Consider the following 12,088-nt stretch of genomic DNA (forward strand, 5'->3'; position numbering starts at 1 on the left):
TCTTAACTGTGATGAGCTTGCATGTTAGACTGCATATGCCACTTGAGCATCCCTTGTTTGAACATCTCAGGTCTAAATGATTTGTTTAATGTTCACATCAATCATCAGAAATTGAGTAAAATGAGATTTGAGTGACTGGGGTATAGTTGTTGGTGACAGACTTGTTGCTTTGAGTTGGTCAAAAACTGCAGATTTCCATACCTGGGTGAAACAATGCTACCATGCTACTATGCTACCCCACTAGAGAGGAAAATTATTTACTTTGAATCTCAACTGTGCTACCAGCCTGGCTTGGTGCTTAACAGACACAATTGGCTGTGTTTGAGGGAGGGGACGGCAGTCCAAAAAGGTTTAAAACGTTTACAAATGTTTTTATTCATTGCAAACAATTATAACAATGATTAGTTGATGGTCATTATGAGTAGGGAACGGTGACCCTTCTTAACTGAAAAGAATAATCATAGTGCAGCATAGAACATTTTGTTCTGCATTATGACTACACTTATTTACTTGTCTTTATACACTTAACAACTGCCCATTATTAAACAGGAGTTAACGGTGTAGGAGAACTCAGCACCTCCTCTCGTATCTAAGACACGTAACGCTTTCCATCATGCAGCTTGAAATAGTGTCACCTCCAGCAGAAAGGTTAGGTAATGAATAGCAACAATGGTACACCTGATCACATGTCATGCTGGAACAACACAGGCTTCCTATTCAGTGTGTGAAGGCAGGTACTGTGTAATATTCAGTGTTGAGAGGTAGGGAAATGTCAGCATGGCATTATAGCTCTAATCCTTTTCTGGGAAAAGGAACAAAATCTGATCTGTTTTCCTGATTCAGTTATATGACACCTTGTCCATACTCTGGATAAGTCACTTGTTTTTAATGAAAAAGTCTAAGACCAGTGCAGAGTTTACTGTTCATTTGAATCAGTGACTTTTTTTACTTTAAGCTCCTCATATAAAGAAGCTCCTGTAAGAATTTGGCCTTGGGTTAGGGTTAGGGTTTTTGTTATCTAGGATGCAGAAAATTACAAACCAAAATATGATTCTGCCCATGGTCTGTTTAGATCAGCGTTTCTCAATTCTGGTTGTGGAGTACCCATGAATTTCGCATCTAAGTGATTTTCCTGCTTCCATCACATATCACTAGTTAATTTGCAAACCTGAAATCCATTACTATACCCTTACCCATATCCTTAAAGAAGTGTTTGCAGAGCTAACTCTTAAGCAAGTTAAAAACAGCCTTAAAGGTATAATGTAATACAGTAGACCCTTGATTTACGAATTTAATTGGTTCCGAAGGGCTGTTCTTAAGTCAAAATGTTCGTTAGTTAAGCCTATTTTTCCCAAAAGAAATAATGTAAATAGAATTAATTCATGCCAGACCTCCCAAACCACCCCCTTACCTAACCTTTCTAATGCCTTAAATGGTCTTTTTTGTTATAAAATACAAGTATACTGTCCCTTAAATCTTACATTATAAAATAGACATTCCTGTAATAAACAATAATAAACAACAATACACAGTAGTACTGAAAACACACATCACATTTCAGTACAGTACGTGTTCTGTACCATACACCATAATACATTTCCTTTTTTTTTTTTTTATAAAATGTATCTACCAGAAAAAATAATAACTCTCATATTTCTCTATTATTTCCTTCTTTATTTAAATAGTGTTGTATTTTGTTATTGCACGAAAGAAAGACTACTTTACGATTTCCTTCCTCTCTCTCACTCACTGTCCCCTCTGTCTGATACACAGTGACAGCTACTGGCAGGAGTAATTATACAACAACAAATGTAATAGATTTGTTCATTTTCTCATCACTGCATTTTCTCTGCACCTTATTTGAGGCCATTTTAATATAGAATTTTACAAAATATGAAGAAAACACCAAAAAAACACCGTCCGCTCACTGTATGTATATATATATAGAGAGAGAGAGACGGTCGGAGTCAACTTGTTGGTGATGTCACGTGTTTCGCGAATTTCAGTTTGTAATCCGAAATTTGTTTGTACGTCAAGTTGAAAAAGATAGTTCATAACCCAAAATGTTCGTATGGTAAACCGTTCGTAACTCAAGGGTCTACTGTACTATTAATACTGCATTAATTACCTGTAATGCATTTAAACCTAAATGCAATACAGGTATGTGTTTGCAGTACAGTCATGCAGCTCTGCAGGCATTATTGCAGCTATGACAGCAAGTATATCTCATTATAAAGTTAGCAATATCAAAGCCTTTTTTTAAATGTAACCCTACACATTCCAACACAAACTGAATAAGCAGGTATGCAGGGTTTCTTTGCTTTGATTTGTAGTTGTTTATTTATTGATCGTCAAAGTATGAGTAGAAAAAATTAGAACCGATCACTTTGTAGCTCTTGACCCTGGATACATCACATATACATTCATTTTAAAAATGTAGTTTTTTCATTTAGAAGTGAAATTATTCTCCAGTCCTGTGTGATGGTTAAAAGGTGCAATGACTGTAGACAGGACTTGATCCTGAAAGAGATAAGGACAAATGTTAGACCAACAGACTATTATTAGAATACTTTGGCTCTGCATGTAGACAGTATGGTGCAAATGTTTGAGTCCACTATCAAGATTGTTTTTATTCAGTCAGATCAGTACTAATCTAATCAAACTAATTACATTTCCCATACAAGATTAAATAAAAAATCAGTAATATAAAAATGCAAAATGCATAGAAAGGTGTCCCAGATGTCAATATAATGCATTTATTATATTGCGTTTATTAGGACTTTTATGTCATGTTTTACACACTTTGGTTACATTCACGACAGAAACGGTAGTTAGTTCAATATCAAACACAGTCACGGACAATTTCGTATCTCCAATTCACCTCATTTGAATGTCTTTGTACATGTTTAATACATAAAGCCATTAAACACAAGTAAACTGCAGCCTTTAAATGATTATTACTGAATCAGGTTGAATTAATAAACATTAAGTCAACCTTTTCACCCATGTAAAAAAGTAATTGCCCCTCCCCCAAACCTAAAGGGTAAAAATTCTCTTTTATGATTTTGGATAGGTAGTGAAATTTAACCCAGTCATCAATTTAATTTGGTTAACTGGCTGATATAATAGCTAAGAGGGCAATTACTTTTTCACATTGAGCCAGGTAGGGCTGAACAGCATTTTTCCTCACTAAATAAAAATCTTCATTAAAAATGCATTTTGTTTTTACTTGGGTTATTTGTCTAATATAAAAGTAGTATAATGATCTAAAACATAGTTTGTATATGAGACAAATAAATAAATTTGTCTCATATTCAATAATAATAATAAATTGGGAAGGGGCAAAAACTTTTACTGTACTATATATAGACAGATAGACAGACATCCAGTATATTACCCCTGTATATTCCTTACACATGATTATACACATTTCAATTACACACATGAAGTCTTTGACTCACCTCTGATATTTTGGCTTTACCCAGACATGATGTGTTTAATGAAAGCTGTAAAATATCAATCATTATCAAATTAATAACCTCCAACAGCAAACACACACACACATACACACACACACACACACACACACACACACACACACACACACAAATATAGCTCCACTTACCATAAAGAAGCACTTTGTAGTTCTACAATTACTTACTGTAGTCCATCTGTTTCTCTACATACTTTATATTAGCCTGCTTTCACCCTGTTCCCACAGGACCACCACAGAGCAGGTATTATTTGGGTGGTGGATCATTCTCAGCACTGCAGTGACACTGACATGGTGGTGGTGTGTTAGTGTGTGTTGTGCTGGTATGAGTGGATCAGACACAGCAGCGCTGCTGGAGTTTTTAAATACCGTGTCCACTCACTGTCCACTCTATTACACACTCCTACCTAGCTGGTCCACCTTGTAGACATAAAGTCAGAGACGATCGCTCATCTATTGCTGCTGTTTGAGTTGGTCATCTTCTAGACCTTCATCAGTGGTCACAGGATGCTGCACATGGGGCAGTGCTTAGAATGATCCACCACCCAAATAATACCTGCTCTGTAGTGGTCCTGTGGGGGTCCTGACAATTAAAGAACAGCATGAAAGGGGGCTAACAAAGCATACAGAGACACAGATGGACTACAGTCAGTAATTGTATAACTACAAAGTTCCTCAATATGGGAAGTGGAGCTGAAATGGACAGTAGGTGTAGAAACAAGGAGGTGATTTTAATGTTATGGGTGATCAGTGTATATAATTAATCTATGTTTTGCCATGGCCTGTTTTTTGTCCTAATATGCAGTGTAAATAGTGGGCCCTCAAAGTCTATGTGTGTTCCTTTCCAATCTATGTCCAGTTCAAATGGTAACAAGTGGACTTTTTGATTGTTTACATTTGTTTGCTTGTTTAAGGCTACCATTGCCAACTTGCCACTGTTGGACCCTTGACCCTTAACCCTCAACTTTTTAAACTGTCGTAAGTTTAAGCTTTGTTAAAATCAGAAGTTGCTCTGGATAAAAGCATCTACTACATGCCACAAAATGTACATTAAAAAAGGAGGTTGAACTCCTTTGAATACACTATACTGTACGTGGGATGTTTTTAATCATACGATTTAAAACAGGCTTGTACCTTCATAGTTAATGCAGCCATTACTATCCTCTTGTCCTGCCATCACCTGTTCAACCTCCCGTTCTGTCATCTTTTCCCCTATAGGAAGTTTATAACACAGTGATTAAGATATTTTAGTCAATTCTTTTAAAAGCAAGGTTCGTTTACATTTTTGTGCTGAATTTAGAGGTGATTCTTTAGAGCCACTGAGTTGCCGATCAGTTTGTCCATCAGGAGTTATGTTCCTGGAATCTGTAAAGTTGCTTATAGACAATATTTATTGTAAAAAAACATATATACAAATACACTGATCAGCCATAACATTAAAACCACATCCTTGTTTCTACACTCACTGTCCACTGTCTGTTTCTCTACATACTTTTTTAGTCTGCTTTCACCCTGTTCTTCAGTAGTCAGGACCCCCACAGGACCACCAGAGAGCAGGTATTATTCAGGTGGTGGATCATTCTCAGCACAGTGGATCAGACACAGTAGCACTGCTGGAGATTTTAAATACTGTGTCCACTCACTGTTCACTCTATTAGACACTCGTATCTAGTTGGTCCACCCTGTAGATGTAAAGTCAGAGACGATCGCTCATCTATTGCTGCTGTTTGAGTTGATCATCTTCTAGACCTTAATCAGTGGTCACAGGACGCTGCCCACGGGGCGCTGTTGGCTGGTTATTTTTGGTTGGTGGACTATTCTCAGTCCAGCAGTCACAGTGAGGTGTTTAAAAACTCCATCAGCATTTCTGTGTACTATCCACTCATACCAGCACAACACACACTAACACACCACCACAATGTCAGTGTCATTGCCGTGCTGAGAAGGATCCACCACCCAAATAATACCTACTATGTAGTGGTCCTATGGGGGTCCTGACCATTGAAGAACAGCATGAAAGGGGGATAACAAAGCATGCAGAGAAACAGATGGACTACAGTCAGTAATTGTAGAACTACAAAGTGTTTCTATATGGTAAGTGGAGCTGATAAAATGGAAAGTGAGTGTAGAAACAAGGAGGTGGTTTTAATGTTATGGCTGATCAGTGTACATTTGACTCGTTTTCTTTACCTAATGTTTGAAGAACTAGACGAAGCTCTGCTCCCATCACGGTGCCATTTCCTTCTTTGTCAAAAACCCGCAACCCCTCCACAAAGTCCTCGAATGTGCCACGATTCTTTGATTTGGACACATGCTGGAACATGGGCAGGAAGGTCTTAAAGTCCATGAGCTTGGTGTTAAGTTCTATACAAGAGCAGAAAGCAACAGGAAATGTTCCTTTAAAAACAATACCAATACTCTAAATGGAGTTTATTGGAGCTAATAGTTTAGCTCCAATAACAAATAAATAAACCAATCAGGTTTATAAAAAACAATATCTGTTTGTACATTACAATGTGTTTAAATTTACAATGGATTACAATGGGTTTAAATTGCTGACCTTCAGCTTTGGGTTTGCCCAGCACCCTCATGACCTCAGCGTTTGTGGGGTTTTGGCCCAAAGCTCTCATTACATCACCACACTGAGCATAAGTGATCTTCATTTCACCTTTTGGTGTTCTATCAAACAGCATGAAGGCCTCCTTAAACTCTGTTTGGAAAGAAAAGTTCAGATAAAACATTGCTTTAATGTCTTAAAAATGTCACTTTTTCAGGTAGGAAAAAATATTTTTAGGTTAGCATTTACATAATATGTGTCGTATAAAACACACAGGCATCCACAACTTTGACAGATTTTAAAAATAGTTATACACATACAAATAAACATGTCAGTTTAAAAAAAAATACTATAGGGTGCTCAGGTGGTGCAGCAGTAAAACACGCTAGCTCACCAGAGCTGATATTTCGAACTCATCGGTTCGGAACTGCCATCCAGCTGGAAGCTGGGCACCTACATGAACAACGACTGGCTGTTGGGAGCCGAATAGGGACTCCTATTAACTTAGGCAATTACGAACTCTGCTGGCTGATTAATGGAGTCGAGGGATAATGCATTGATCAGGGTGTGGCTCTCTGTACACAAAAAAGCAGATCTGCCTTCTGCAAGTAAAAAGATGCAGTCAGCTACTGCACGTGTCGGAGGGGGAGTGAATCAGTCTTGCTCCTCTCAATCAGGGCAGGGATCAGCATCAGTAAAGAGGAAGCATAATGCAATTGGGTAATTGGATATGCTAAAAAGGGTAGAAAATGCATAAACAAAAATATAAAAAATAAAACAAATTTACAGTATTATTAAAGACAACATTTTTATTTTTTAGAGCAAATTTATGATATACATGACAATTTCGTTCTTTTAACAGTCAGTATTCCATAAAGACACTCTGTTTGGTTTTATGCAGGACATCACACAGCTCTTAAATATTTTAGTAATATTTTTGGTCATATTAGTTTAATGTTATTATAAATACTAAATAATACTATTAAATAATGTTTTATTATTTGTACCAGTTTTTACTTTTTCTCCCCAATTCAGTCATATCCAATTACCCTGATTGCGTTACACTTCACCTCTACCAATACAACCCTCCACTGTTGACTGAGGAGCTTCGCAACTGACACATGCCCCCTCTGACACGTGTGCAGTACCAACTGCATCTTTTGACTTTCATATGTGGATCAGCCTTGTGCACAGAGCCACACCCTGATCAACATTATTCCCCAACTCTGTGCAGGCGCCATCAATCAGCCAGCAGAGGTCGTAATTGCACCAGTTAGATAGATAGATAGATAGATAGATAGATAGATAGATAGATAGATAGATAGATAGATAGATAGATAGATAGATAGATAGATAGATAGATAGATAGATAGATAGATAGATAGATAGATAGATAGATAGATAGATAGATAGATAGATAGATACTTTATTGATCCCGAAGGAAATTAAAGCCACAGTAGCATTATACAATGTATAAACACTACAGTACCGTACACTACAGTACAAAACAAAAGCAAACAGAAAAACCAGAACTAAGTACAGTAGTTCTTGTACTTTAAAGAAAATGTATAACTGGTAAATGTAATGACTATGCATGAGGTATAGTTTCAGTATAAAGTTAGATTGAATAGTAATTAAATTATTACATTATTAAATAGTAAAGTGACATTTGACAAATATTGCACAATGAGTTGGGCCAATATAGCCATATATATACATACACATATACATACATATACATACATATACACATATTCACATATGCAAATACATACACATATACAGTATATACACATGCATGTGCATACATGTACATACACACATAGCTACGTTAGAACCTTTAGCTACAGCCAGCCGTCCCTGCCCAGTGGAGTTAAAAGCCTAATAGCTCTGGGGACGAAGGACCTTCTAAGCCTGTCCGTGGAGCAGCTCTGTGACCGCAGCCTGACACTGAACATGCTCGTCTGTTTAATGATAACTGTATGTAGTGGGTGACTGACTGACTGACTGACTGACTGAGGAATCCTGGTCCGGCTTGTCCCACCCTTTGAACAACAGCCAGTCATTGTTCATGTAGCCGCCCAGCTCACCCGGATGGCAGAGCTGAGATTCGATACGATGTATTCGAAATCCCAGCTCTGGTGATGTGTACCATATTTTGAAGAAAAAGCTTACCTTCAATCTGATCTGGTGTAAACTCAATCTAAAAAATAAAGAAACAATAAGTCAAACATCTTATTTTCAGCTGCCTGGGTGTAACATTGATCTATTGCTCTAGGATTCTGGGTTTGAACCTAGGTGGTGCTATTGGCCAGTCATGAATTTACACAGACATGATTGACTATGTCTGGGCATGATGGCTGAAGCCCTGTGATTGGTTGGCACTCTTTCCAGGGCATTTCTGCACCATTTCAAGATCCTGCTATGCCAAAGTAGAAATTATATAACCTATCAGTTATCACTTCTTGTTATCCTTCCAGAGAACCTGTGAGGAACTTTTTTTTAAGGTGTATTGCTGCCTATCATTTGATTACTTAAGGATACTGTGCTATGAACAATGGTTGTAGTAACTAAATCTTTTTTTTTTTTTTAGAAAATAAATGTCACCAGTTATAGTCAATCTACTAACAAGAAACAAGGAATCACTAACAAGGAATTAGGGGACTGAAAGGATGGCTGGAACCCTGCAATGGATTGTCCACTGTATTCCTGCTTTGTGTCTACAAGTGATGATACAAAATTGTCAAAAGCATCAAATGTCCAGAGTTAGCATTAATGATTACTAGGGATGTAAAGATGCACCACAAGACAGTTAATAACCGATTAAAAAATTCCATGATTCAAACCGATTTGACTTGTAAAATGAATCAATATTCACTTTAAACAGCAGAGGGCACTGGTGCTATACACATCGCCTGGTTGACGTCACTGGGCTATACGCTAGGTTGCCAGATTCGGGGGTTTTCAGCCAAATTGGGCATCATTCAAGATAGTTTTGTATAGTTGTACCTACCTCAAAAATAAAAGGGCATTAATTATTTAGATAAATAAAAGATAAGCACAAATACACTATTTAATTTTCTTTTTTTAAGAGAAATAATAAAAGAAAACTTATTTTGTCTTCAATTTTAGTTTAAAAAATCGGGAACAAAATCGTATCGTGAATCCAGTATCGTGAATCGCATCGCATCGCATCATGGGTAAAGTGTATCGTTACATCCCTAATGATTACATTAAAAAATGGTCTACAGTTTTAAAATAAAACAGGATTACACAGAGCCAATTTATTAAAAACCTAAAAATCGAAAGTGTCTTTCATTGACCTCTACAATAGAAATGGGTTCTACACTAAACCATTAATCATTTAACTAACTCAAATAAAAAATCCAAAATAGTCTGAATTACTCACTGTGATAGTTTTGGGGTCAAACTCAGGCTTCTTGGGTCTCTCTGGCTCAAGTGTAACTGCTTTATCTGCTTCCTTTTTGGACTCAGCTTTCTTTGTAGCCATGTTTGCCACAAAAGAAAGAGCTTGACAAAGAATTTTGGAGAGCTTAATTAGCTCAGATTGTTTTTATACTCTGTTCAGATCCCTCAGGCTCTATCACAGTGAAGGAAAAAAACATGTGAGACACCATGATGAGCCATACAAGGTCCGGAGGCTGGAGTGACAAGTGATAAGGTCTGGCTATGATGGCTCTCTGAAGAGAATATTAGCATTTCTAAATATTGTTCTCACCATGTTCACCACAGCTTAGTTCCAGGGTAATTAAGGCTATTTTCTGATGCTGGCGAACTGGTGGGATAGGAAAAAAGTTAAACAGATTGCAGTGTTAATTTAGCTATGAGCTATTTATATTTAACTTTGTCATGTAGTGTAGTGGTGGAATTAGTCATTTTAGTGTTGGGACAAATTGAAATCAGTTCATCCTTTTAAAGCACTCAGTTTTTTTCCCTTCCTTGTTTTTATGTTTTTACAGAACACTAGACTTAGACTTTGAATGATGGACAATATAATGCAGGATTTTACATAGAACAATCATGTGGAAATTAGAAAAGAGATCCCATGATGGATTAACGCCCTGTCCAGGGGTGTGTTACTGCTCCTAGTGATTTCAGGGAGGCTCTGGCCAGGATCAAGTGGTGGTGAAACATGAAATATTGGGACAGTAATAAATTCTAAATAAATAATTACAGCAAGAAGGTCCTGGGTTCGATCCCCAGACGGGACGGTCTGGGTCTTTTCTGTGTGGAGTTTGCATGTTCTCTCCGTGTCTGCGTGGGTTTCCACCGGGAGCTCTGGTTTCCTCCCACAGTCCAAAAACATGCAGCCAGATTAATTGGAGACACTGAATTGCCCTATAGGTGAATGGGTGTGTGTATGTGTGTCTGCCCTGCGATGGACTGGCACCCCGTCCAGGGTGTTACTGTGTGCCTTGTGCCCATTGAAAAGCTGGTGACTCTAATTGGATATGCGGTTAAGAAAGTGAGTTATTGAGATTTTCATAAAGTATTAATAAAAAGAAATTGGCAGTGAATACTACAATAACAAAGGAGAAAATCTGTTTGCATCATTCTGACATCACAAAAACATAAAGTTAAAAAGAAAACTTCCAAAAGAATACATTTTAGGTGTAGAAATGCTCTTCTAGATATAGGAAAAAGCCAGAAAAAGCTATTAGTGGAATGTGGTTCCAGTGTGTTCCAACATGTGGTCAGACAGTCAGAGCCATAGATAGAAAGTTATGATAATGATGCAGGATTTCCCTCTGCTGCCATGACTGTACATTCTGCTTTTCCCACAACAATGGACCTAAATGATACAAGGCAGTAGTAACTGGTTTCATGTTTCTGTGAGGAGTTACTAAGTGCGTTAGAATGTATTAGTGTAAACATGTACAATGTGCTCATATTTTAAGATCCATAATAATGAAAAAAACAATGATGCATTTTTGAGGCTGTATCTTTTTCTCAAGCCTTAATTAATTCTTCGTTTTCAAAAAACACAAAGAAAAGTGCCACATTTCACTACAGTCATTAAATAACACTCATAAATGAAATTATAGAATCAATTGAAGCTGCAATACACAGTACAGACAATCTTAATACAGAAATACTGGTCCTCCGTTGGGAGTCAGTCAGTTTCTCAGTTACACGAGTTGTGTTTTTTTTTTTTGCTGCTTTACACTTCAACATCTTGAACATTTTCTCTAACCGATTTATAATGTAACCTAATGTCTTTAGAGTTTACTGAGTTTATGAGAAAGAAATAAACTGTACACAAACTATCACATCACAGAAATGATCATGTGTGTAGAGAAGAACACTTTTTCTTTGACTATGGAATCCCCAAAGGGACCAAATGTACTCAATATGTAAACACATACATCAAACATTGTCAGCGAACTACTAACAGCTAGGACCGCCTCATATTGCATTTTGCGCATCATGTTTCATACGCGAATAAAAAATGTTAAATCGCTAAACACAAACCTTACATTTTGACCTTTACAGCAAATTGCATATTACACTGGACACGGCTCATTTCATGGTCAAGTCAACATAAAAAAGGAGATGGAAAAGCAAAATGTGCCCCATAATTTAGCATAAAACAGAATAATATTTCTGTATCATCTTTCCACCTAAATTATTACTGTCACTGCATTACAATAAGTTATTTATTTCTAAATACTACTTTTAATATACCAGTGTATACAGAAAGACAGTGAACATATTGCCTTTTTAAGGAACAACTTAAACTGAAGGAAGGGATATATAAGGAACATATAGTTTTTGAATTCCAAATATGACATGGTTCAGGTTTATTATGCACATGCAGTCATAATTCTTAAGTAGCTATGTGAAGGTAAAACATATTTCAAAATAAATTAACTGTTTGAAATTAAAATTTTACCTGTAATTTTGATCACCCTCGCAGTTAAGAAATAAAACATCCACAATGAATTAACTGTTTTAAATTAAAGTTTAACCTGAACGTTTGATCACCCTCCAAGGTAAATAGAACATCCTTAGTGAAA

General features: G+C 36.8%; 1 protein-coding gene across 1 annotated transcript; it reads right to left on the reverse strand.

The window, feature by feature from the left end:
• Window positions 1–3,477: 3,477 nt before the first annotated feature.
• myl4 (myosin, light chain 4, alkali; atrial, embryonic) lies at window positions 3,478–9,561 on the reverse strand. Its single transcript, XM_062990860.1, has 6 exons — window positions 9,460–9,561; window positions 8,226–8,253; window positions 6,054–6,203; window positions 5,684–5,857; window positions 4,628–4,705; window positions 3,478–3,506 (listed from the first exon to the last, which is right to left on the reverse strand). The coding sequence occupies exons 1-6, from the start codon at window positions 9,559–9,561 to the stop codon at window positions 3,478–3,480; spliced, it is 561 nt and encodes a 186-aa protein (XP_062846930.1).
• Window positions 9,562–12,088: the final 2,527 nt, after the last annotated feature.

Source organism: Trichomycterus rosablanca, chromosome 2 (genome assembly GCF_030014385.1).
Source record: "Trichomycterus rosablanca isolate fTriRos1 chromosome 2, fTriRos1.hap1, whole genome shotgun sequence".
NCBI classification, from domain to species: Eukaryota; Metazoa; Chordata; class Actinopteri; order Siluriformes; family Trichomycteridae; genus Trichomycterus; species Trichomycterus rosablanca.

Coding starts and splice junctions, on each gene's coding strand:
- myl4 (XM_062990860.1), bottom strand. CDS start 9,561: ATGGCTACAAAGAAAGCTGAGTCCAAAAAGGAAGCAGATAAAGCAGTT. Junction 6,204..8,225: donor TACACCAGATCAGATTGAAG/GTAAGCTTTTTC, acceptor CTTTCCAAACAG/AGTTTAAGGAGGCCTTCATG. Junction 5,858..6,053: donor GGGCAAACCCAAAGCTGAAG/GTCAGCAATTTA, acceptor GCTCTTGTATAG/AACTTAACACCAAGCTCATG.